Genomic DNA, 27,120 nt, shown 5'->3' with positions numbered 1-27,120 from the left:
CCCGCCTCTCGCACGAGCAGCCGACGAATAGCTTTAGGCGTTTCTCCCTGCCCCACTGAAAGCTGCAGCGCTATGCCGTAGTGCGCACGCGCAGGTCGAGGACAAGCGGAGAGTAGAGAGGCGGGGACGAAAGGGCTCCTTCGCTCCGCCTGGTTCTTTGCCTCTTTGGTTGGAGCCAATGGCAACTGTGGGTTGAGTGAGATACGTCATTTGTCCCAGCAACTGCGGGTTAGCTCCGCTCTCCAGCGTCCTGTAACAGCTTCCCGCGGTAGCGTCGCGGCTGGTGGTGGGTGCAGGTGGCTGAGGCGCTGGAAGCTGCTGGCTCAGCATGCGGTGCGCGAGCCCAGCCGTAATGGTGGCCTTTTTCGCCGGGCTTTGGGTCTCAAACCCCGTGCGGGCGCAGGGCCAGGAGGCCGGGGGGCGGCCGGGGGCCGACTGTGAAGGTGAGCGGTGTGAGACCTGCTTGCATGGCGGCGGCACCGCGCTGCAGCTCGGCTGTTGTCTTTGGCTTCTTCAGGCCTTGACTATAAATATTTCACTCAGAAAACGCGAGCCCTGTCTTTAGTTTCCTACCGCCTGCGCCCGAGCCTAGGCAAAAGTTCTGGCGGGCCAGACACCTTGAGGCCGCGTCCGGGTCTTGCTGTGACAAACCGTTGTCAAGGCTGGCGGGTGTGAATCTGGATTCGATTTTGTGCAAACGTGGCTAGATTGAGGCGACCCAGGCGCCGAATTGATTCAGCTGCTCCTAACCGGCTAAATTTGCCTCGTTGCACAGGAGGTGTCTTTTAAGTTCAAATTAGTTTGCAACTCCCCAAAGGAAAATAAAACATGACACGTCTGTAATTGAGTTGAGGTGGCTTAACTAAGGACTATGAGGACATAACTAACGTTTGTTATGACTACTGGGAAAAGTTGCTTTACAAAGGAGTACATTAACTTAGAGGAGAAATACAGAAGAACGACTCCTTTTCAGTTCACCGAATCTCAGCTGTGGACTCAAAGTCAGAACACGTGCCCTCTGGCTCTGGCCGACTTAACCTGGTTCTGGCAAAATCTGTGTGATAATACCTCCTTCAGAGGGCTGTTAAGATGAAAGATAATTAGCTGCAGTAGCTTCATCCTCGCGCACTACATACAGTAGCACTACTTCCATGTTCATTCATTGAAATAATTTAAATGTATGTCTCACTCTTCAGTTAGCTTGCAAGCTATCATTACTTAACAGGAAATTGCAAATTCACAATATATGTTGCATGAATGGGTAGGCGTAGTCTGTATTACAAATAAATATGACCTCGGAACTGAAGTCCAGTTTTCTATTCAGCCCTGCAATAATTAAACTTTTCTCCAGAAATTAAAAATATCTACATGATGTAGTTTTTAAAAACTTTATTTAGATATTTATTTAGCTAAGTTATAATTTTGTTTAAAGATTGCTTAAAATTGTGTCCTATACATTTAAAGCAGAATTTGTGAGGCATAAACAATTGATTAGTCATCAGTAAATTATTTTCTGGAGCTTCTACCTAAAAACATTTCAGAAGAGCCAGAGCATTTGGCTTAATTAAATGTGAAGCTTATGCCATCTTTCCTGAATTTACTACAGCATATTGTGATTATTAACTTGCATGTCTGACTAACCTGGATGTATATTTCCTTTGTTACATAAAGAAGTTATAGAGTCACAGCAAAGGAAATACTAGTTTTAGAATAAGAACTAGATTCTAGATCTGTCTCTCTTACTGCATATGAGTCTTTATCATTAGCCACTTAATTTCCCTCAAGGTATAAGATTAAAATGCTATCTTATGCATACTTTAAGGCAAAGGTAAGAAACTGATAGTCCATGAGCCACCAGGGACCTATTGAAATGTTAAGTTCACAAGCATTTTGAAAAATATTTAAATCAATCAGCTACTTTTAAAATTGGAAGACTTCACATTTGAAAATTCGGATTTCTGCCTTTTCTTAAAATTCAGATGATCTGTTAAGACAACCCATATGTCAATGTAGTGGGTGGGAATTGGCTGTGGTTGCTCTTTTTAGAAAGGACGCGTGTTCTCCAGGTTTTGTTTCTGTCTTCCCTACTAGGATTTCTTTACCCATTCATTTTACTTGCCTGGCCCTTGTGAATATTTAAGTTTCTGAGCCCTGCTTTAGGTCGTGTGAGGCTTACTGGAAAAGTGTAAACATTTTCAGATCTCTTTAAAAGCAGTGTATTATGAGACTATTTTCAAAACCTTTTTATTTTGAAATAATTATAGATTTACTTGTGGTACTATTTTTAATTTTAAAAAGGCCCACGACAAATAAAAGGAGTATGGTTATCTGGTTATAGCAATAAATACATGCCAGGAACCTTAAGTTACTGATTTGTTAGGTAATTTGTGGTGAGATTATTCTCTTCATGTAAGCCCAAGAAGTAAATTTCCATTCTTATCTTCACTTCTCTATGGCATGGGACACCACTGACTTCTTTCTCTTTCAGAAACTTCCTTCTCTTGATGGTGTTGATACTGCTTTTTTCTTGCCTTTGCTTCCTGTCTCTGCACTTACTTGTTCATGGTATCTTTCTGATTCTCTAGCCATGGCTTCAATATTAGAATTTTCCAAAGTTCTGTCCTCTGCCCACCTCTTTTCTTAGTCTACACACTCTTATGTACAATCCGAATCCACCTAACTATAGTCTGATTAATCCCAAATGTTTATATATAATCCACCTCCTTTTTAGAGTCCCAGGTCTTGCATCCAATTGACTGCTGACCTTCCCCTCTTAGATATCTTATACCTCAGACTCAACAGAGTAACAAATCAAAGTCGTCATTTCTCCTCTTCTTAGTCCCCAAAGCCTGTTACTCTTATGGTGTCAGTATCTGCCTGGTAGACTAGATTAGACTTCTCTTTCTCCCTAATCCCCTATGCCCATCAGTCACTGTGTCCATTGATTCTATCTTCTGGTTGTCTCCTTTCTCCTTCCCGAGCTCCATTGCCTTGTTACAAACGTTCACTGTTTTTATCTTCCTAATTGCCACAGCAGCGTCCTTCCTGCCACCTTTCTGCCTCCTCTCTGGTCGCCTGGCAGTGTTATCATGTTACTCCCTTACTTTAATATCTTTCAGTGGTCTCTCACTTCCCCCAGGTCTGTGCCTTTTCTATGTTTTCTCCACAGTATTTAGTACACTTCTCATAGTGTTCAGTAATTGTTTTGGTCTCCACCTGTGCACTCCTTGAAAGTCAAGACTGTTTCTCTCACCACATCACCTCCAGTGGCTACCACAAGAGGCATAAGATAGGCACTTAATTTTGTTGAACAAATACATGCATATATGTTGCAATAAAATTTTATGTAACTGTTAGTGAGTCAAAGGTATATTTTTAAAAGTACAAGTTAGAATTCCCAACTCATCGTCTAGGTAATAGGTTGGCAGAGCACCAGATGAAGTCTAGAAATGTAAAGATATGTTATGGGAATAGTGTAAGAGCTAGGGGACATTGAAACACTGGGTTTCTTTTGTAGGAAGATCATTGTGAATTAGAGGTCACTGAGAGGCTTTAATGATAGTTTCTGCTGACTTGCAGCAGTGATCAGTACAGCAGGTATCTCCTTTGCATATTGATATATTTACTAATTAAACTTAGCAAACTACATATTGGCAATGTCTCATTTTTCACATTCTGTTGGTATCATTTAACAACTGATTTGTCACCCCCTCCTTTAACACTTTCTTCACTTGTTTTCTGGGCATACACTCACACTTCATTGTCACCCTACCTTACTGGGTGCTCCTTTCAGTCTTTTTCTAGTTCTTTCTCATATTGCCAATTTCTAAACAATGGATTTACACAAGACTGAAACCTGGGACCGCATTTCTTCTGACATCTCCTTATTCTCTGGTTTCATCTCTTAAATACTGTTTGTTGATATGCTACAAATATATATATGTAGATCTCACCCTTGAACTCCGGATGTATGTGTCCAGCTGCTTCTCACTGTTTCTGTTTGGATTTGCATTAGTCAGTGTTCTCCAAAGAGACAGAACCAATAGGTGGGGAGGGGGGAGAGGGAGAGAGAGATGGGAAGGAGGAAGGGAAAAGAGAAAGAGACTGATTTACGATAAGGAATTAGCTCACCTGATTATGGAGTCTGAGAAATCCAAATTTTGTAGTGGGGGCTGGCAGGCTGGAGACCCAGGAGTGCTGATGGTATAGGTGAGTCTGAAGACAGTCTGCTGGAGAATTCCCTCTTGCTTGGGGAGGCAGGCTTTTGTTTTGTACCCAGGACTTTAACTGATGGGATGAGGCTTATCCACATATATAGGGCAATCTCCTTTACATAAAGTTCATTAATTTAAATGTTTATCTCATTTAAAAATACTTTGCAAGTGGACACATAATATTAATCATCACAGATATTTATTTTATTTATTTTTATTTTTATGTTTTAGTTTATCTTTATTGTTGCAAGTATTACATATGTCCCCTTTTCCCCCCATTGATCTCCTCCACCCTGTAACATCCTGGGGGGTAGCATCCAGGCCTTTATCATAGTATTGTCTGTGTCCACGGGTTATGCATATATGCAGATAAATTCTTAGGTTAATCTCTCCCCACTTACCCACCCACCTCTGCCTTCTCTCAGATTCGTCACTCTGTTCCATGCTTCTGTGTGTCTGAACCTATTTTGTTCATTAGATTCCACATATGAGTAAGATCATATGATACTTATCTTTCTCTGAATGGCTTGTTTCCCTTAGCATAATACTCTCCGGGTCCCACCATGCTGTCTCAAAGGGTATGAGATCCTTCTTTTTTACAGCTGTGTAACATTCTATGGTGTAAATGCCCGAGAAGATGCTTGACATGGTTTTAATCTTGAACTTGTAGAGACTTGTTTTGTGTCCTAACATGTGATCTGGCCTGGCTGGGCATGGCTCAGCGGTTGAGCGTCGACCTGGGATCCAGGCGATCGGGGTTCGATTCCCAGTCAGGGCACATGCCCGGGTTGCGGGCTCGATCAGTGACTCTCTCATCATTGGTGTTTCTGCCTCTCTCTCTCCCTCTCCCTTCCTCTCTCTGAAATCAATAAAGATATATTTTAAAAAATAATAATAATAAAAAGAAAAAAAAATTAAAAAAAACCCACATGTGATCTGTCTTTGAGAATGTCCCACATGCACTTGAGAAGAATGTATATTCTGTAGCTTTGGAGTGAAATGTCTGTAAACGTCAATTAAATCCATCTCATCTAGTGTGCCATTTAGAATCACCGTTTCCTTGTTGATTTTTTGTCTGGAAGATCTATACAGTGAAGTCAGTGGGGTGGTAAAGTCCCCTACTAGGACTGTATTGCTATCCCTCTCTCCCTTGAAGTCCTCCAGAAGTTTTCTTTTTTCAGCCCTTGTGAGTCTTTTATTCTGAGGTGGGTCTCTTGTAGACAGCATATATTTGGGTCTTGTTTTCTTATCCATTCAGCTACCCTATGTTTATTGATTGGATGGAGCATTTAATCCATTTACATTTTAAGGTTATTATCGACAGGTACTTATCTATTGCCATTTTAGTACTTTATGCCTATGTGTCTCTCTATTTCTACTTATAGCAGTTCCTTTAATATTTCTTGCAATGCTGGTTGGTGGTGATTAACTCCTTTAGCCTTTTTTTGTTTGTTTGTTTGGGAAACTCTTTATTTCACCATCTATTTTGAATGATAGCCTTGCTGGATAGAGTAGTCTGGTTTCAGATCCTCATTTTGCATTACCTTGGATACTTCATGCCATTCCTTTCTGGACTGTAGAGTTTCTGATGAGAAATCAGCCTACAGCCTTATGGGAGCTCCTTTGTAGGTAACAGGTTGCTTTTCTCTTGCTGCCTTTGAATATTCTCTCTTTATCTTGAATTTTTGTTATTTTAATTATGATGTGTCTGGGTGTGGGCCTCTTTGGATTCTTCTTGCTTGGCACTCTTTGTGGCTCCTGAACTTGTGTGACTTTTTCCTTGACCAGATTAGGGATGTTTTCTCCCATGATTTCAAACAAGTTCTGTGTCCCTTGCTCACTCTCTTTTACATCTGGCATTCCTCTGACGTGAATATTGTTACATTTCATGTTGTCCCACAGCTCCCTTAAACTGTCATCCTGTTTTTTGTTTTTTTCTTTTTAGATCTCTGATTGATTTTTTTCTCCCTGTCTTCTAACTTGCTGATCCAGTCCTCAGCTTCCCCATATCTGCTGTTTATTCCTTCCAATGTATTTTTTCATTTCTACTATGTCCTTTTTAATTTTCTCCATAGTTTCCATGTCTTTTCTCATGCTGCTTAGCATCTTTATGATTAGTATTCTAAACTCTATATCTGATTGATTGCTTATCTCCATTTCATTTAGCTCTTCTGGAGAATTCTTTTGTTCTTTCATTTGGGGCTTTTTTTTTTGGTCTCCCCATTTTGGCTGCCTGTTTGGATTTGTTTCTATGTATTAGTAAGATCTGCTAGGACTTCCAGCTTTTGGATGGTCTCTGATGCAGGCCAATGTCAGATACTGTTTGTGTCTGGCCTTGAGAACCCTATTTGAAGTTTTTAGCAATGCACAGCTTGTGGCTCCCTCTACTGAGGGTAGATGTGTTTGGACAAGACCAAGAGGCACACCAAGGTCTGCTTTTCCAAGCCCCGGGTCTAGAAGCAAATCAGGCAACGACTCAAAGCACCCAGAGGCTGATTGTTATTCAGTCTCTTAATGAGCCTCAGGACATAGAAACTCCACAGGGTGGGGCAAGAAGTTTTCCAACAGGGTTTGCAATTGCTTCACCCTAGGCAAAAGCTGCCTGCATAGTAAATGTCTGCCTGAGAAAGATGTCCTCTGCAGTATGGGGGAATGATTCAGCATAGGAATCCAGACAGTTGCACACCAAGCTCTATCTCCAGAGTTCTCAACCTGGATTCTCCTCACATAGCTCTAGTCTATTCTGCCCTCTCTATGCCAGAGGCCAAGGTGAGTGGGTGCACACGAAACTTTGTGTTTTGGCCCTTTAAGAGGGTGCATACATTTCCAACTGTCTTTCCCTGGCAGACAGAAACCTTGCTGCTTTTCACTGCTAGATGTTATGTGGGTACCTTTCTCAGTTCTGGTGCTCTGGGCTAGGGAGCCCAGCCTGGGGTTTTTACCCCAGAGTTCTCAGTGGCACTCCTCACTGCTGAGATATCCCTCCAAACCTTCAGCTTTTGTCTGTGGGAGCCCAGTCAGCCCACTCGCTCCTCTGCACTTCCTACCAGTCTATGTGGTCCCCGCTTTATGTCCTTGGTTATAAGGCTTCTCTTCAGTAAGTTTTCAGTTGATTATTCAGGATGGTGTTTCTATATTTTAGTTGTAATTCCAGTTTTGGTTCTGGGAGTCAGTGTAGCTTCCACTTAATCTGCTGCCATCTTTAATCATCACAGTTATTTAGAAGTATCTCAAACTTTACATGTCCAGACTGAATTCCTGCTTGTCTCTATAAACTTGTTTCTCCTGCAGTCTTCCCAATTCAGCTAATGGCAACTCTATTTTTCCAGCTTTTCAGGTCACAATTCTTGGAGTCATCCTTGACTCCTGTCTCTCTATCTTTATCTCTGTCCCCAACATGCAATTCCCTATCCATTAGCAATTTTTTTTGGTTCTTCCTGTAAAATCCAATCACTTTTCATTGCCTCCAGTGCTACTATCCTGGTCCAAGATATGCAGCTGTTTTCAGAACCTCTAAACCAGTTTCCTGCTTCCATTCTTGCCTCCCTGCCAGCTATTCTCCATATAGCCTGCAGAGGTACACTATCAAAATACTGTCAGATGAATGCACTCCTTTTCTCAAAACCTGTAATGCTTTTCAAAGTAAGACCCACAGTCCTTACCATGGCTTCAAGGCCCTAGATGACCTGGTAAGCTGCTGCCTATTTGACCTCGTCTTCTGTTGTCTTTCCTCTTGCTCATTCTACTTTCACCACACTGGCCCCTTTTCTGAACTTAAATCCACCAAGGACATGTCTATGTCAGAGTCTTTGCACTTTTCTTCCCTCAGCGTGGGGCGTTCTTCCCAAGCAGTCCACTTAAATTGTTCTGTCATTTCCTTAAGGTCTCTGCTCAAATACCACTTTTCATCTGAGAGTCGTTCCCTGACTACCCCATTTAGAAGAATACTGTTACCTTGTCACCATCTCTCACCCTTACCATGTTTATTTTTCTTCATAGACACAAGATACTTTTATTTTTTCATTAGAATGTAATCCTTGAGGGTAAGGTCTTTTTCCGCCTTCATTGCTGAATCTTAAGAACCTAGAATATTGTCTGGCCCTTAATAATTGCTCAATAAATATTTTTAAAAGCCATGACTGACTGACTATTACATTTAGTGTTCTGTTCTATTATTAGCATTAGAAATAAATATGATTTCTAAAAGGTGACATGACTGACTCTTCAGCTAAAAATAATATACTGGATAAAATTAAAAATGTAAAAATTATTAAAAATTTAAGTTAGTAAGGCATACCCAGAGGCCAAAAACAAAATAAAAGTGGGACCCAGTTAAAGGAGACCTGAAGCTGACTTTTGCATTGATAGTCACTGAATTTAGGTTTTCATGGCTTTGGTACAATGAAGAGAATAAACACAAATCGAGGACTCCCAAGTTAGAAGTGTAATACTAGGCCCCCCCCCCCCCAATTACTTAGGAACTCCAAAGAGCTAGACCTTCATTATAAAAGGTAATGGGAAATAAATACAACTTTTTTACCATCTTCACAGACTAAAAGGAATTGTATTACTTGAACTCTTTGTTGACTAACGGGAAACAAAAATATCTCCAGATAATTAATAATCACAAGTTAACCCACATACAGGCTGAAGCCCAAGTTCATATAACCTGGGTGGTTCAAAACATCTCAAATTGAGGATTTAGTTTAAAAGGATTTCAAGCAAACATTAACAAATGCCAGTCTTAACTACAGGAATCCACCTTCTACCTAGTCCTCAAAGAATTCCCACAGCTGAAGTTCTAAGAAGTAAAGCTTACATTCAGAAAAGTGACAAACCCATGGAGAAGAAAGGCACCATAAGTGAAAGTCAGTTGAGATAAGACAGAAGAAGCGCACATGAAAAGGCTTCAGGTATTGGAATTACTAGGGATAGAATATAAAATGTTTATCATATTTAAAAAAATAAGAGATTGAAGATATAAAGGGCAGGAGGCTATTAATAAAAGTCTAACCATATTTGGGAAAAAGCCAAATAAAGTTCTTCAAATAGAAATCAATAGAGTTAACAGATTAAACAGAGCTAAGAAAAGAATTAGTGAGTTAGAAGATTGAAGTAATTATCAAGAAGGAATCTTTGAAAGCTTAAGAGATAAAAATATGAAAGGAAGATGAAGGTACAATGAGAATAAAAAAGAATTCCAGCATAGGTTAACTGGAATTCCAGAGGGAGGGGAGGATAGCTCATTTTTCCAAACTGATGAACGTTATCAATCTACAGATTGGGAAGTCCAATATGCTCTAAGCGTATAAGTAAAATACCTGATTAATATCTAATCACATAATAAAGGAATTGGAAAACAAAAAATAAAAAAAACAAAATCTTAAACACAGCCAGAGAAAAAAGACTGATGACCTTCAAAGGACTGGTGATTAGATTGACAGATAAATCAGCAATGAAAGGCCCAAGATGCCACAGGTATTAGGTAGTAAAGCCAGGATTTGGACCCAGAGAGGCTGACATCAGAGCCGGAGCACTGCCTTCTGAGTGGGGTGTTGGGAACTAATTTATTTAGGGCAAACTTAAAACAATGAGGTAGTATACAAAATATGCAAGATGTATAATACCCTCAGATATCAATTCTCCACTACTACTGGTACCATCCACTAATCTGGTGTCTTTTTTCCCCCTCCAAAATCAAGCTGGAGCTTATCATGGGGGCGAACTTTAGTTCTAGAAGGTGTGGGTAGAACTGTTGAAAATAATGTTCCTAGCCTGCTTATACTTTAATAATTCTATAAACCTGATTTTAAACATGTTATCAGTATCTTTTTAAAAAAGTAGCTCTTTTTTGCAAGTGACATTACTATATTTTTCAAATATCATTTTCTCCTTTTGCATTCTTGCTAATAATTGCTTAATTGGACTGTGATTTCATTTAAAAATTGTATTCAGTTTCATTAATTTTGCCAAGTATTTTATTGAGCATGTTCAGGATTTTTTGTGATAGTCAAAGTTAAAGTGATTTTTTGAGCTAAACTGGAAAACATTTCAAACATACAGGAAAATATTTATATAATCTCTATATGTGGCATCTAGATTAAATGTTAATATTTTGCAGTATTTGCTACCATTCTCTCTCTTCTTAAAAAATTAGCTGCAATTAATTCCAAGACTTTTTTCTTACCCTTCCCATCCTTTTCAGGAGAAATGTCTATTCTGGAGTTAACGTGTGCTTCTTACCCATTGGAAAAAAAAATTAATTGATTGATTTTAGAGAGAGACAGAGGAAGAGGGGGAGAAAGAGAGAGAGACACAGATTGATTTGTTGTTCCACTTATTTATACATTCATTGGTTGATTGTTGTATTTACCCTGACTGGGGACTGAACCCACAACCTTATCATATTGGAATGATGCTCTAACCAACTGAGCTACCTAGTAAGGGCCACATCTCAACCATTTTTAAAGATCTTTTACTATAAATGTATGTATCCACAAATGACCTATAATTCTGTGATCTTAGATGTATGTAAATTGTGCATTGTTTATATTCATTTGCAACTTTTTTCTCTCAACATTACATTTGGGCACTTATGCACATTGATAACTATAAATGTAGTTCATTCTTTTTAACTCTTCCATTGAATTCCACTTTATGAATGAAATACGGTTTGTCTGTTTTCCCTTTGAGGAACAGTTAGGTTGTTCCCACTTTGTTTTTAAAGGTAAACGTAGTCTTTTTTTTTTTTTTTTTTTTTAATATGCTGTTATTAATTTCAGAGAGAGTAAGGGAGAGGGAGAGAGAGTCACTGATCAGCTGCCTCCTGCACACCCCTTACTGTGGATGGAGCCCACAACCCGGGCATGTGCTCTGACCGGGAATTGAACCATGGATATGGGTTGATGCTCAACCACTGAGCCATTTCAGCTGAGCTGTTCCCACTTTTATATAATTTTAAAAAATGCTGCCCTGAATATTTTTATACATATCTCCTTGAGCACTTATGTTATGATTTTTTCAGGATGCAGAACAAGAATTGCTGGGTCATGGGGTATGGGCATTTTCAACTTAACTTTTTCTATTGGACTGTGTTTTTCTTATGGATATGCAGGAGTTTACTTATTCAGCTAAAAAATACATATTTAACATCTATCTAGGTGCTGAACTGGGGACAGAGCAGGGTAACTGAAGTGGGAGAAATGACAGAATTTGAAGTCTGAGAGACAATGGAGAGCCAGGTCACCTAGGGCCTTGAAAGACGTAATAAAGATTTAGGATTATATTCTGAGTAAAATGGAAAACTATAGGAAGGTTTTGAGCAGATGAAGTAGCATGATTTGGCTTTTATTTTATTATTTTTTTAATTCACACCCGAGGATATTTTTCCATTGATTTTTAGAGAGAGTGAAAGGGAGGGAGGATGGGAAGTGGGGAGGAAGAGAGAGAGAGAGAAACACTGATGTGAGAAAGACACATCAATTGGTTGCCTCTTGCACATGCCCTGACTGGGCCTGGGGATTAAGCCTGCAACCAAGGTACGTGCCCTTGACCTAGAATGGAACCCCTGACCTTTGGGTCCATGGGCCAAAGCTCTAACCACTGAGAAAAACCAGTCAGGGCTGGCTTTAATCTTAAAAGAATCATGCTGGTTTGCACTGGCCAGGTTGCTCAATTAGTTGGAGCATCATCCCATACACCAAATGTTTTCAGGTTTGATTCCTGGTCAGGGCACATACCTAGGTTTTGAGTTTGATTCCTAGTCAGGGTGCATACAAGAGGCAACCAACTAATGTTTCTCTCTCACATCAATGTTTCTCTCTCTCTCTCCCTCTCCATCTCTCTAAAATTAATAAACATATCCTTGAGTGAGGATTAAAAAAAAGAATCTTGCTGGTTAGAATTTAGAATATGGGTCAGATTATAGCAATTCTCTGGCCAAGCAGTACTACAAATGCAGGTAAAAATATAAAAATATCATAAAAGAACCAAGAGCTGACAAGATAGAAAGACTGACTAGGGCAAAATGGAAAGGAAAGCAGGAATTCTGAGAAATAAACTGAGCTTACAGTCATTTGTCCTGAGGATATTGGCCAGTCAGTGTAAAGGTGACCTTTGGTGTGAGGGGTACAGAAGATTTGTTTGATTAAGTGGCAAGTCTGTCTACTAGAAGACTCTTTCCTATTAACCTAGGTTCTCCAAAGTGTTTCTCCCTCAGAGTAAGGTTGAATAAGCAGTATATCTAACCCATCCTTATTCACAGAAGAGTATAAGGAAATTTTCCTTGATACTGAGCAGGGTAGAAGAAAAGAAAAAGAAATACATCTCTGAGAGAGTATAACCACAAGATGTCCCTCACTTGGATTTGCAGTCAAAATTTATACCAATTCTCCAAAAAAACTTCAAAGTATCTACTTAGTTTAATGCAGTCCCACCTAGGCCTAATAAATACAAACACAAGTCCTTTATGGAAATAAGGCACCTTTATCTTAGGTCTCACATAATCTCCACAAATATGTTTCAAGGTCTATGAGCATGACACAGTACAAAATAACCAAGAACACAAAGAAACAAAGCATCATGAGCAAGAATCTACCAGAAGAACAAAAATAGAAACAGGAAGATTTTAGAGATCAGAATTATCAGACACAGATGATAAAACAATTATGTTTAATGTGTGTGTATATATATATATATATATATATATATATATATATATATATATATATATAAAAGACAACTTGGAAATTTCTGCAGGAAATAGGAAACTATAGGAATTGACTTAGCATATTTGAAAAAAAACTAAAGAGCCCAGCTGGGCGTAGCTCAGCGGTTGAGCATCGACCTAGGATCCAGGAGATCGGGGTTCGATTCCCAGTCAGGGCACATGCCCGGGTTGTGGGCTCGATCAATAACTCTCTCATCATTGATGTTTCTGTATCTCTCCCTCTCCTTTCCTCTCTCTGAAATCAATAAAGATATATTAAAAAAAAAAAACTAAAGAGAACTTCTACAAATAAAAAAATTTAAAATTCAATGAATGGATTTAATAGTAGAATATAGACAGCTGATGATGGGGTGGGTGAACTAGAACTTGACTCCTCAAAGCACGTTTCTCATAGCAGCATTGGCATCTCTTGGTAGCTGGTTGGAAATGCAGAATCTTGGGTCCCATTCCTGACCTATAAATTAGAATATGAACTTTAACAAATCTCTAGATAATTAATATGCACATTAAAGTTGATCTAAGATGAGGCCAGAGAGTCTTCATTTCTAACAAACTCCCAGGTGATGCTAATGGTGTTGAACCAAAAACCACAATCTGAGTACTGAAGAACTAGTATGTCAGAAGAATTCTATATAGTGCAGTACAGAGCAACAAAAGAATGGAAAATAAAAAAGAAAGGTTAAGAGATATGATAACAGATTGAGAAGATCCAAAATATGTTTAATTGGAGGTCTGGGTTTTTGTCTCCTTTCTGAAGTGCATCATTTAGGAATTCTCCTGTAGTGCTTCATATATAAAAAGTGCTCAATAAACCTTTATTCATTGAGTAAATGAATGTATCAAATGAACATAGCTTAAATGACTTTGGGTGTCTAGTTTGTGCATTAGAATGATTTATAGATCTTGCCCAGTTTGGCAGACAGAGAAGACACCTGATTATTGGGGACTGGGAGACAGAGCATATTACCTGGTTTTAATTAATACCGTGAATTAAGAGGAAGGATAGAGAGAACCAAGGGTCTATGCCCTATCCAATTTTCCTTACTATGTTTCCCTGGAAGTCTCTTTCTAATATTAGAGCTATTGATATCCAGCACAAGCTTCTGCCCCTGTTTCCTTCTTGGCTTGCTTGCCCCATTTGAGAAAGCAACCTGGGAAAGCATCCTCCTCCTACTGTAGAGTAACCCAATGGATAAGTGTAGGCCCAGAGGCACACCACTTGGGATCTAAAACCCTCTCTACCTCTTATTGGGCAAGTTAATTGAACTCTCTTTGACTCAGTTTCTTCATCGTAAAATGAGGATAGTGATGTATCCACATCATAGCTTTGTTTTGGGACTTAAATGAGTTAGTATACATAAGGTGTTTACAACAGTGCCAGCACCTGTAAGTACCCAACACATGTTAGCTATGGGTGTTGTTGCCTGTGCCTCTTCTGAGCTCCATCTATTCACTGGCTCTTTTCATTGTGGTCAAATACAATTGTTCAAATTGGGGTTTCACCTCGGGCTTGTGATGATGGAACATATAGACATATGCAGACTACCAAGGGGCTTCATTCAAAACACACATTCAGGGTTACCTCTGTGCTTTAAAAAGATGTCCCTTGGACTAATAGTCATAGCAGGGGACTGCTACACCCCATTGACATCAGTGGCTAGATCTTCTAGACAGAAAATTAAGAAGGAAACAGCAGCCTTAAATGACACACTTGATCATATGGATTTAATTGATATCTTCATAGTATTTCACCCCAAAGCAGCAGAATATACATTCTTTTCATCTTTTCAAGTACACATGGAACATTTTCTAGGCTAGACCACATGTTAGGACACAAAACAAGTTTCTACAAGTTCAAAAAGATTGAAATAATATCTAGCATTTTATCTGACCATAATGGTATGAAACTAGAAATCAATCACAAGAATAAAATTGAAAAACACATAAAGACATTGAGGCTAAATATCAAGTTACTAAACTATGAATGGGTTAACAATGAGATCAAGGAAGAAATAAAAAGATACCTTGAAACAAGTGAAAATGAGAACCCAACAACTCAAAATCTATGTGACACACTGAAAGCAGTCCTCAGAAGAAAATTCATAGCATTACAGGCCTATCTCAATAAACAAGAAAAATCTCATATAAACAATCTAACCTTACACTTAAAGGAACTAAAAAAAGAACAACAAACAGTGCCCAAAGTGAGTAGAAGGAAGGGAATAATAAAGATTAGAACAGAAATAAACAAAATAGAGTAAAAAAAAATACAAAAGATGAATGAAACCAAGAGCTGGTTCTTTGAAAAGATAAACAAGAGTACAAACCTTTAATCAGACTCATCAAGAAAAAAAGAGAGAGGACCCAAATAAATAAAATCAGAAATGAAATGGGGGAAAAAAAACAACTGACACCACAGAAATACAAAGGATTGTAAGAAAATATTATGAACAACTATATGCTAACAAATTGGAAAATCTGGAAGAAATGGACAAATTTCTAGAAACATACAACCTTTCAAAACTAAATCAAGAAGAAATAGAAAGTGTGAACAGACCAATTACAACTAATGAAATTGAAGCAGTAAACAAAAACTCCCAACAAACTCAAATCCTGGACCAGATGGCTTCACAGGTGAATTTTACCAAACGTTCAAAGATGAAATAACCTTCTTAAACTATTCCAAACAATTCAAGAGGAGGGAAAAATCCCAAGCTCATTTTATGAAGCCAGCGTTATCTTAATTCCAAAACCAGATAAAGACACTACAAAGAAAGAAAATTATAGGCCGTTATCCCTGATGAACAAAAATGTAAAAATTCTCAATAAAATATTAGCAAACCGAATCTAGCAATACATTAAAAAGGTCATACACCATGATTAAGTGGGATTTATTCATGACCAAGTGGGGATGCAAGGTTGGTATAATATCCACAAATAAATTAATGTGATACACCACATAAACAAAATGAAGGATAAAAATCTTATGATGATATCAATAGATGCAGAAAAAGCTTTTGACAAAATCCAGCACCCATTTATGATTAAAAAAAAAAAAAAATCTCAGCAGAGTGGGAATAGAGGGAACATACCTCAACATAATAAAGGTCATATATGACAAACCCACAGCTAACATCATATGCAATGGATAAAAACTAAAAGCATTTCCCTTATGACCAGGAACAAGGCAGGAATGTCCACTTTCACCACTCTTATTCAACATGGAAGTCCTAGCCACAGCAATCAGACAAGAATAAGAAATAAAAGGCATTCAAATTGGAAAGGAAGAAGTAAAACTGTTATTATTTGCAGATGACACAATACTTTATAGAAATAACCCTAAAAATTCCACCAAAAACCCACTAAAACTGATAAATGAATTCAGTAAAGTACCAGGATACAAAATAAATATTCAGAAATCAGTTGCATTTTATACATCAATAATGAATTATCAGAAAGGAAAGGAAAACTAAGAAAACAATCCCATTTACAATTGCATCAAAACAAAATACCTAGAAATAAATTTAACCAAGGAGGTAAAAGACCTGCACTCAGAGAATTATAAGACACTGAAGAAAAAAAATTGAAGAAGATACAAACAAATGAAAGCAGATACTGTGCTCATGGACAGGAAGAATTAACATTGTTAAAATGTCCATACTACCCAAATCAATCTATAGGTTCAACACAATTCCTATCAAAATACCAATGACATATTTTACAGAACTAGGACAAATAATTCAAAAATTTATATGGAACCACAAAAGACCCCAAATAGCCACAGCAATCTTGAGAAAGAAAAAAAAAAAGTTGGAGGAATCACACTACCTGATATCAAACTATACCACAAGGCCATATTAGTCAAAACAGCATGATACTGTCATAAAAACAGAAACATAGATCAATGGAACAGAATAGAGAGCCCAGAAATAAACCCACACCTATATGATCAACTAATATTTGACAAAGGAGGCAAGAGCATACAGTGGGGTAAAGACCATTTCTTCAATAAATGGTGTTGGGAAAGTTGGACAGATGTGTGCAAATAAATGAAACTAGACCACCTTCTTATACCATACACAAGAATAAAGTCAAAATGGATTACAAATTTCAATGTAAACCACAATACCATAAAAGTCCTAGAAGTAAACATAGGCAGTAAAATCTTTGACATCTCTCTTAGCAATATTTTTCTGATCCTCAGGCAAGGGAAACAAAAGAAAAAATAAACATATGGGTCTACATCAGTCTAAAAGGTTTTGCAAAGCAAAGGAAACTATCAACAAAAGGAAAAGACAACCCACTGAATAGGAGAACAAATTCACCAATGATACATCTGAAAAGGGGTTAAATTCATAAGGAACTCATACAACTCAACACCAGAAAAAAACACAATCCAATTAAAAAATGGGGAGAGGACCTGAGTAGACACTGCTCTAAAAAGGACATACAGATGGCCAATATCAAAAGATACTCAACATTACTAATCAGAGAAATGCTAAATGTCCCACAATGAGATATCACCTCACACTTGTCAGAAAGCCTATCATCAATAAATCAACAAACAACAAGTGTTGGCGAGGATATGGAGAAAAAAGAACCCTCAGGAACTATTGGTGGGAATGCAAATTGGTACAGCCACTATGGAAAACAGTATGGAGTTTCCTCAAAAAATTAAAAAATGAAACTGCCTTATGACCCAGTGATTCTATTTCTGAGTATATACCAAAGAAACCTGAAACACTAATTTGAAAGAATGTATGCACCCCCATATTCATTGAAGCATTATCTACAATAGCCAAGATATGGAAGCAACCCAAGTGCCCATCAATAGATGAGTGGATAAAAAAGTGGTGGTACATATATAAAATGGAATAATACTTGGCCATAAAAATGGATATCTTCCTATTTGCAACAGCATGGACGGACCTAGAGGGTATTATACTAAGTGAAATAAGTCAGACAAAAAAGACAAATACTATATGATTTCACTTACATGTGGAATCTAAAGAGAAAATAAATAAACGTACAAAATAGAAACAGGCTCATAGATACAGAGAACAGACTGGTGGTTTCCAGAGAAGAGAGGGGTTGGGGACCTGGGTAAAAAAGGTGAAGAGATTAAGAAATGCAAATTGGTAGTCAAAAAATAGTCATAGGGATGTAAAATACAGCATAGAAAATGTAGTCAATAATATTGTAATAACTATGTATGGTTCCAGATGGGTACTTTAAATATCAGGGAAACCATTTTGTAAAGTATACAATTGTTTAACCACTATGCTGTACACCTAAAACTAATACAGAGTAATATTGAATGTAACCCCCCCCCCCCAAAAAAAAAACCCTACGATGTTCTAAGCATCATATCTTATAGAAAGCTGTATTTTCTTTTAGGGTTAGAAAAATTTTGTAGGAATATTATAATTTCAAGTGAAACTTGGTTCTGAAGATGGATTGATTGATTCTATAAACTCATTATTCAAAGTCCAATCCTAAGCTAGTAGCTACAGGCCCCAAATCATTCTTCCTCATATTTTTAATTCATTGTCACAATGCATTGAATCATACTTTCATTTTTATTTGGTGAGTAGGACATATACATAGGTGTGGTAGTGTTATCTTGTACATAAATACATAATTTCTTTGTTCCTTCTAGTATGTGAAGAGTTCTTGAACCGATTCTACAATTCTTTGATAGCTAGAGGAATTCACTTTTCCCTGGACACCATAGAAAAAGAATTGATCAGCTTTTGCTTGGGCGTCAAAGGAAAAGAAAACCGCCTGGTATAGTAAATTTTCACCTTTCATTTTCCCTTGTGCTTGAGGGGAACTGCTAATACTTTCATTTCTTATATTGGACTTAATGTTCTCCTGCTTAGATGCTGGCCTCAGGCATGTTCACTGTAGAGAGCAAGCAGAAATTGATCATTCAGTGAAATGCAGTCATATGAATGTTCATCTAGAATACATCTGGTTTCATTTTGCTTTTGGAATAAACCGCAACCAAGCCCACATTTTCTTAATAAAATTATACAACTGGATGTTTAATTGTGAATTTACTGTCCTGAGTTAAGGATGGGTAGACTTTCTATTTCTTACCAAGAAAATTAGACCTTTAAAAATATTTTATATCATTATTTATACATAACCAATGAAGCATTTACATTTTCTTGTAATGTTGTTTATATAGTGTTTCCTGGGTATACACAAATGACTTTTTCAATATACTGGTTTACATCACTAAAAACAATCTTATACCAATTCCTTTTGCCTAAAATTGTCATGTTTAAATTTCCAGTTGTATTGTTGACAGCTTACCTCTGGCACACTGTAAAACTCTCAACATTTATTTGTATCATTAAGTTTTACATCTTTAAATGTGAAATGCTTAAGTCAGGTAGCTTGAAAGGCAGCATAACATGAAAAAGGGCATGGACTAAAGAGCCAAAATGCTAGACTTTTAAAAATGTATCTTCCCTACCTGCTAGCTGAGTGACCTTCAGTTGGCTTGGGTATAAAGTGGGGATAATAATAGTATTTACTTCACAGGATTGTTGTGAGAATTAAATAAGTCAATACCTGTAAAGTCCTGAGAACAGCACCTGGCATAAGGAAAACACTCAGCAAGCCTTGGAGCATCATGTGAACTGTTGGGCACTTCTAATTAGGATGATCACAGGAATGCAGTAATTTGTTTTCTGGTGTCTTAGCAGGGCTTGAAATTTAATAGCTGGGCCATGAAAAATAGGTTAACCTCTTTCTTACTTCTCAAAACCATATCATTTGCATTTCTCAGTGTCTGGGCCACTAAATTATCTTCATTCTCTTTCAGTGCTATTATCTAGGAGCAACAAAAGATGCAGCCACAAAGATCCTAAGTGAGGTCACTCGCCCGATGAGTGTGCACATGCCTGCAATGAAGATTTGCGAGAAGCTCAGGAAGATGGACAGTCAAATCTGTGAGCTGAAATATGGTATAATGGAGTCAAGTCTTTTTTCCTAGAATATCTGAAGTATTGCCAATAATTGAAACAGGCTATGTTTCTAAAAAGTCAGTGTTAGAGGAAAGAAATTCTCCATTCTTCTTTAGGTTGTTGGGATGCTGAATGGTGTTTAATGCCACCAGAGCTTTTTTGGGGGTAAAAGAAATGAACACTGGCACAATCAGCTTTAGGTAAAACTGTCAACCCAAACAGGAAAGTTTAAAATCTTAAAGCACCAAGGCAGTGTCAACTGTGTATGTCCAGAAAATATTCAAAATATCAAGGGAACAACTACTCACAGTGATTTAGCTCTTGGCAACCTATTAAGTAAAGTTGCATCTATTCAAAGATTGAAAGGTGATGTAAGGACTTTGAAGTTTTAAATGCGTCTGTATATTTTCCTAGATTTGTCTATTATTCTTTCAGCTTTAAATTTTAGGAAATAGGTTATTCACATCAAATCAGGTTTTGCCTGATGAAATAGCCTTATTGAGGGTGCCTAAAATAAACATCAAGGAAAGAAAGATGTCCTATTTAAATCATTATCCTTGGCCTTATATATTTCATGTAGATAAATCTGTTCTTATAATACTGAGGATTTCTATCTGGGCCAGACTTTTGGGGTAGATTGAATAAGTATGATAAAGGCTGGGGAGATTCCTCCATTAGCCTATCCTTAATACTTGAAATTCTACCAATAGAGACTCATTTTCTTTTGCTCAAGTCATTGTTTTATGTTATATACCCAGTGTAATATTGTAAACTACACTAATTAGAACCCAGCTCTGAATTATGTTAGTCTTATTTTCTAACATAGCTGTGTAATATGCCTATGCACCATAGCTACATCACTGGCTTTAAATAGGTTTAAGGTTGGAAGATACCCAAAACAATTTGCCAAGGGCAGGCCCTAACTTCCTGGGTAGTGATTATGGGACAGGCATCCCTTTTTATTGGCTTCCAAGTAATGAAGTAGAGGCAGGAATCACTGAGTCTATTTAAACAATTTTTTTGAAAGGGACAAACCTGTGCTGATTCTTTAATTCAACAAAGTTATCTTGAATATCTTCTATTATGTGCAAGAGATCTTACTGGGTTCCTTGAATAATAGAAAAATTAATCAGATATTATTAAGAAATGAATTCTTACTAGTATTTGGGCAATGCTGGCCACTAGAGGACCTTGGGGAGCCATCAACTAGTTTTAATTTTGGTACCAAACTTGTAGCTTTGGGCTGTCATAGAGGTATTCCCTTTTTAAAATTAATAGCAGATTCCAAGTTCTTTAGAAAATCTCAAAGAAACTACTAACACTTGCAAGAACATATATTTCTCCTTCAACTATTTCTCTTGAATAGACTGCTAGTGCTATTTTCTTGTTCCCAGCTTATTGTCGGCAAGAAAATTGAGATTGTACAGGGGCCTTTGAGCTGTGTGATATTAATAATTTGGGCTATAAATGCTTCTACTTTTAAAGGTATTCTGTCAAGTAATCCATAAAATTAACAATCAAGGTAAGTGTAGAGTTGGATTATGTTTTCAATTAGGAAGGTGTCACTGGTTTTTGACCTGAAATAATATTTTTGCTTGTTTTGTATCTTAAAAAAATGTAAGGGTAGCTGACCCTTTCATCTGTAGCTGACCTTCCAAATAAACAAGGCTTTAAAATCCAACTTTTATTAATTTTTCCAGATTTATTGAGATCTAATTGACTTAAAACATTGCATAAATTTAAGGAAAATTACTCCTTTCTAATAGGGAAATTATAATCATAAGTATATTATAGATGAGCTTAATTTATTTTTCTCTTTTGGGGCTTGACAATAGAGAAGTAGTTGCATTCCTAACATTCTCTGTAGATAATCTGTAAACAGGGAAACAATAGTCTTGCTAAAGGAGTTAGATACTAGTGACAAGTATTATTGGCAAGAATATTAGAAGCCAGATTGGCTGGCACTGAAGCACTAGCATTAGAGAAGTGGGTATACCCTAAAGGACTGTAAGTGAATGCTGTGATAAATCAATCAGTAATCCCCATAGGGGAGGGGGATCAGGTGAGGTTGAGCAGAGATCCAAAACAAACAAAGATCAATAAAAATGCTCCCAATTATATTCACGTGTTTGGATTTCTTTAAACTTGTATTTAAAGACTCCATAGTGCTTTGTAATATGTATGCTTATTTGTTTTACTGAAGACATGTCTTTGTATAAAAAGTGAGCCATAACTTTCTAGTTAATTATGATCTATAGATTTTAGTTGGCCACACACAGGTTATCTCAAGGCATCCCTTTTTATCGATTACCTTCTTTTTACCTTAGGAGCAGCAATTAGAATGTGGTAGCTGTTCATTTTAGGAATGCTGATCTTGAGAAGGCATGGGGGCTACAGTTTTGAAGCCCCCCCTTTTTTAAGTCCTCACCTGAGGAAATTTTTTCCATTGCTTTTCAGAGAGAATGGAAGGGAGAGAGAGAGACAGAAACATCAATGTGAGACAGATACATCGACTGGCTGCCTCCCGCCCCCACCCCGAGTGGGGCCGGGGATCGAGCCTGCAACCGAGGTACATGCCCTTAGCTGAACCCTTCAGTCTTCTGCCTGGTGCTATAACCACTGAGCCAAACTGGCCAGGGCGAAGAAGCCCCTTTTTTGAAGCAAGTGTAAGTCCATGGAGAGAAATTCTGATAGAACACAACTTATTCACACACACACACACACACACACACACACACACACACACACACACACACACACTTTCCTTAGGTATGTCTTGGTTTCCATAGAAATTGGAACTGTCCTCCACTTCTGTCTTCTACTTTGGATCGTAGGGTAGTCAGCACCAAGGTAAGTAACACTACTTGCCTTTCTAAATGTTTCAGAGTTGTTGTTTTTCAAAAATTGTGCTTTTCCTTTTTGTCATTTAGAAAAGAAATTAGACTTAGCATCAGTGGACTTGTGGAAGATGAGAGTGACAGAGCTGAAACAGATACTATACAGCTGGGGAGAAGAGTGCAGGGCCTGCGCAGAAAAAGCTGACTATGTGAATCTGATCAAAGAACTGGCACCCAAGTATGCAGCAACGCACCCCAGAACAGAACTCTGACCTTCGGACGCTGGTTCACCATTGATTGTAATTAGAGACAAAATGACTCTCTAGGATATGGATGTGCTGGTTAAGAGTAACTGGGAATTGCACTGTGCATGGTCTCATACATTTTGTTTTGATATTATACCTCAGGACTGGTAGCTTGGGTTTGTAAGTAAAACTGTTAATATTAGTGGTATTTTACATTTTCACTGTACCAAAACCTAAAAGTGCCTGTCTCATAATTTTCTTGTAAGGACTGTGTAAATGATCATTGGCTACCCCCTAAAATTGGGAAAAGTGAACTACTGAAAAATTGATGGGATAAGTTGATTCAAAGAAGGAGGAGAGTGCTCACAGGCTCCTCTCTGTGCACTGATATTTAATTAAATAGATTAAATTAGGACAAAAGAGACAACGTTTAGCTTATTAACTCCCCACTTCAACCCCAAATAATAACCTGGCACAGTCAAAAGTTTTTTTAAAAAGTAAGCTATATTTTCAACTGCAAATTGTTCTACTTTCTAGCTCTCTTTGGTATCAGAAATGGGAGGGCAGGAGGCACTTGAAATTAGTGTCTCCCATAAGAAGAAAACCTATTTAAAATCTATTTAAACCTACCTAAAGAAAATAGATCAAGAATCCACTCAAGTATAGCCAATGTTTCAGCAAATTGTATCAGTACTTACACTGTTAGATGAACAAAGCTCAAGGTCTTTTGATCACCTTCCTATCACATAGTAGATAAGCTTTTGATAGAGGATTAAAACGTATTAAGGGCACAGGCAGGCGGCACGAAGCTTTATGGTTCTTAGTGCTATTTTATCAGCTTTAAGTTGTAAAATCATTTTTGGCTCCATTTTCTAACCACATAAGAACAATATCCCACTGTAGAAGCCACTGCCTCTGTGTGCCAGGTGGAGGTGGGGAATGATTGCAGAGCAGCTGGAGGGAACTTTCTAGAGTGATGGGAGCCTCCTATATCTTGCTGGTGGTTACATGGGTGAATATCATTGTCAAACTCATCTGGTAAAGAAGATCAGAGCATTTTCTGTATGTAAGTTATATTGAAAACATTGATGTAGAAAAACTATTAGGAAATTAACTAAAATTAATGGATTCAAAACTTCTTGTGCATTTAAAGAGTTGCAATTACTAACTGGGAGTCTTTTTGGTAAGTGGAGGAGAAACTTTCCTGGCTGAAATTATACATTGGAAGTATTATTTTCACTTGACAATGCTGCACAGGTAAACAAAATTTCATTTGAACAGCTAGGATATAACCAAACTTGTCAGAGAATTAGTGGTTAGTAACTTAAAATGTGACAATAAAAAAGGTTTGGTGTAATAAATGTCCAAAAGGGTTATTGTTTTTGGATTCTGACAGCTTTATCATTATTGTTTAAGCACCCTACTTAATTATGAATTATATCTTTAAAATGCCCAAATTTAGTTTTTGTGTGTGTGGTTTTTTTTACTTTTTAGAAACGTATGTTTGTTTTTCTCTAGTGCATTTTGAACCTATTAAGAAAGCATGTTTGAGAAAGTATTTTTGATGTCTGATCTCAAAATCAGGTCATATTTCTAAGTGTCTTTTTTTCTCAGGATATAAATCTAAGCAATAAGAACATTGCCCAGCAGGTCATTCAAATCCATGCTATTTAGTCTGGTTTTTCAAAGGGCACTTACTCTAAGTCAGTGCTACTCAAATGTCTCAAACTGTGCATACAAATCACCTGGGGATCTTGTTAAAAATGTGGATTTGGAATCAGTAGATCTGGGAGGGGTCTGAGCCTCTGCATTACTAATGAGCCCCAAGCGATGCTCAGGGTGCTCTTCCAGGGACCACACTTTGAGTAGCAAGGGCCTGAGTCATGGATCCTGTGATTGATTTATTTTTTCCTTCTGCCAATTGCAATCAGTTAGGTTTATGACAGAGCTGAATATAACCATAACAACAAAAAACAAGTAACAATAAAATCATAAGCATTGATTCTTTCACATAAAAGAAGTCCAGAGGTTGCCAGTCCAGAGTAAATATGGCAGTTCCACAAAGTTATTAGGGACTCAGCTCTTATCTTTTTGCTTCATATCTTAGTGGTGGGTTCCATTTTTAACCCATGGTCCAGTTGGCTGCTGCAACTCTTTGTTCCAGAGGGAGAAGGCATGAAAAGACCTACCTCTGAACTGAGCCAGGCTCTTTAGGGCAGCCTTCCCCCTCTCTCCCTGCTCTTCCCCCCACCCCCATCCCATTCAAAGTTCCATAGCCCTTTGAACACTCTGCCTATATGTCACTGACCAGAACTTAATCAAATGCCAAACTTAGCTGCAAGGGAGTTTGGGAAATAATCACCTTTGGTTGAGTCCATTGCTGCCCAAATAAAATCAGGATTTTTTATTTTATTTTTATTTTTTACTGTGGTAGAAAGGAGAAGTAATTTTGGGCCAAAAGCTACCTCTGTCACACAGTATAAACTTTTCCTTCACATGAATCTTAGTTATAATTCTTGGCTATCATACCCTAAATAACTCTTCCCCCTCCCTGCTATTTGCTTCTCTCACAAATGTAGGCAGTTATGTCTTTTCTTCCTTTTGATTTGTCAAGAAGTAGCAACTGTTTTTCTATTTTATTTTTATTTTAAATCTCTCTCTCTCTCTCTCTGACGTGTGCATGTATTTTTTGGTGTTTTTACCCCAAATCTATACATACACAAGATTTAGAAGTCAGATATTCTGACAGAAGTGACAAAACTCTGGGCTAAAAACTTTCATTTAAACAGGAGTGGTCTATGGCAGACATTATACCTGATCTACTCTAGATGTCTAAAATTCAAAGCAGAAGACCCTTTACTTTGCTTGCTAACTACACATGGAAGACCAGATACCACATTTGGAGAACAGTTAAAAAGCTGTAGTTCTATATTTGAGTGCGGATATCTGTAATCCACATTCTACTGAAGAGTGTGAAATTTAGAACAAACTAGCTTGGCATATAGGACAAAAAAATATTTGATTCTCAGATCCCTAAAAAAACAGTAGAGCATTGTGTGATCCAGAGGCCCTATCTGTGGGTTTGAGCAGCTCTTGATGGGTGTCTTCTAAGCAGATGTCTGTTTACACACTGACTCCGATTCAGAAGAAGTAATTGTCAAGTGCCCGTTCTTTTATAGTGTGTTTGAAATAAAATAATCCCATCAAGAGGGAAATAGAAAAGAGAATGAGTAGTGCATATTAATATATTTTCTGTTTGTTTTAGGTGTGCTTTCACTGACAAAAAATTTGAGAATTTAAGATTGTGCAGGCACTTTTGGTGCTGAATTTCTAAAGTTCACCAGGATTTAAATTAACATTTTAATGTGTGAGACTGACAAATTAAAATTTTAAATATGATAGTTGATGGAGGTAAGGTTGTGAGCTATCTGAGAAGTGGATCAGGTTGTGTGTGTTTTTAATGTTATCTTATTTTAATTTTAATTTCCTTATTACAAGATTGAACACCTTTTCATATACTTCATTTGCTATTGGGTTTACTCTTCTCAAAGTTGACAATCACAACTTCTGAGCATTGCTATTAGTTCTTTTTTTTTTTTAAAAAAAATTATGTTTATTGTTGAAAGTATTACAAATGTCCCCCCTTTTCCCCCTTCTCTCTCCACCCCCAGGCCTTCACCACACTATTGTCTGTGTCCATGGGTTATGCATATATGCATATAAATTCTTTGGTTAATTTCTTCCCACCCACCCTGCCACCCCTACCTTCCCTCTGAGATTCCTCAGTCTGTTCCATGAGAAGTGGATCAGTTTTAAATGTGTGGTTTTTTGTTGTTGTTGTTGTTGTTGTTTTAAATGTATCTTTATTGATTTCAGCGAGAGGAAAAGAGAGGGAGAGAGAGAGATAGAAACATCAATGATGAGTCATTGATTGAGCCCGCAACCCGGGCATGTGCCTTGACCGGGAATCGAACCCCAGTCACCTAGGATTCTAGGTCCACGCTCAACCACTGAGCCACGCCCGGCTGGACAAGGTAGTGTTTTTAAAAGTTTCTTAGGTGATTTACCTGCAAGGCTGTCGTAGGTGCTCTCCATATACCTAATTCTATCAGCCCCCTA

General features: G+C 37.7%; 1 protein-coding gene across 1 annotated transcript; it reads left to right on the top strand.

Annotated features, from left to right (window-relative positions):
* Positions 1-99: 99 nt before the first annotated feature.
* CDNF (cerebral dopamine neurotrophic factor) lies at positions 100-26,213 on the top strand. The gene is made up of 4 exons (XM_081137587.1): positions 100-443; positions 18,602-18,729; positions 19,778-19,919; positions 22,850-26,213. The coding sequence occupies exons 1-4, from the start codon at positions 329-331 to the stop codon at positions 23,026-23,028; spliced, it is 564 nt and encodes a 187-aa protein (XP_080993713.1). The 5' UTR covers positions 100-328; the 3' UTR covers positions 23,029-26,213.
* The last annotated feature ends 907 nt before the right edge of the window (positions 26,214-27,120 follow it).

The sequence above is a fragment of the Miniopterus schreibersii genome, assembly GCF_964146895.1.
Source record: "Miniopterus schreibersii genome assembly, chromosome: 1".
Classification (NCBI taxonomy): domain Eukaryota; kingdom Metazoa; phylum Chordata; class Mammalia; order Chiroptera; family Miniopteridae; genus Miniopterus; species Miniopterus schreibersii.
This window is presented reverse-complemented; position numbering and strand designations above follow the sequence as displayed.

Excerpts from the sequence above, each read along its gene's own strand:
- CDNF (XM_081137587.1), top strand. The coding sequence starts at position 329 with ATGCGGTGCGCGAGCCCAGCCGTAATGGTGGCCTTTTTCGCCGGGCTT. Across the intron at positions 18,730-19,777 it reads AAGGAAAAGAAAACCGCCTG|TGCTATTATCTAGGAGCAAC; the intron begins GTATAGTAAATT and ends ATTCTCTTTCAG. Across the intron at positions 19,920-22,849 it reads AATCTGTGAGCTGAAATATG|AAAAGAAATTAGACTTAGCA; the intron begins GTATAATGGAGT and ends TTTGTCATTTAG.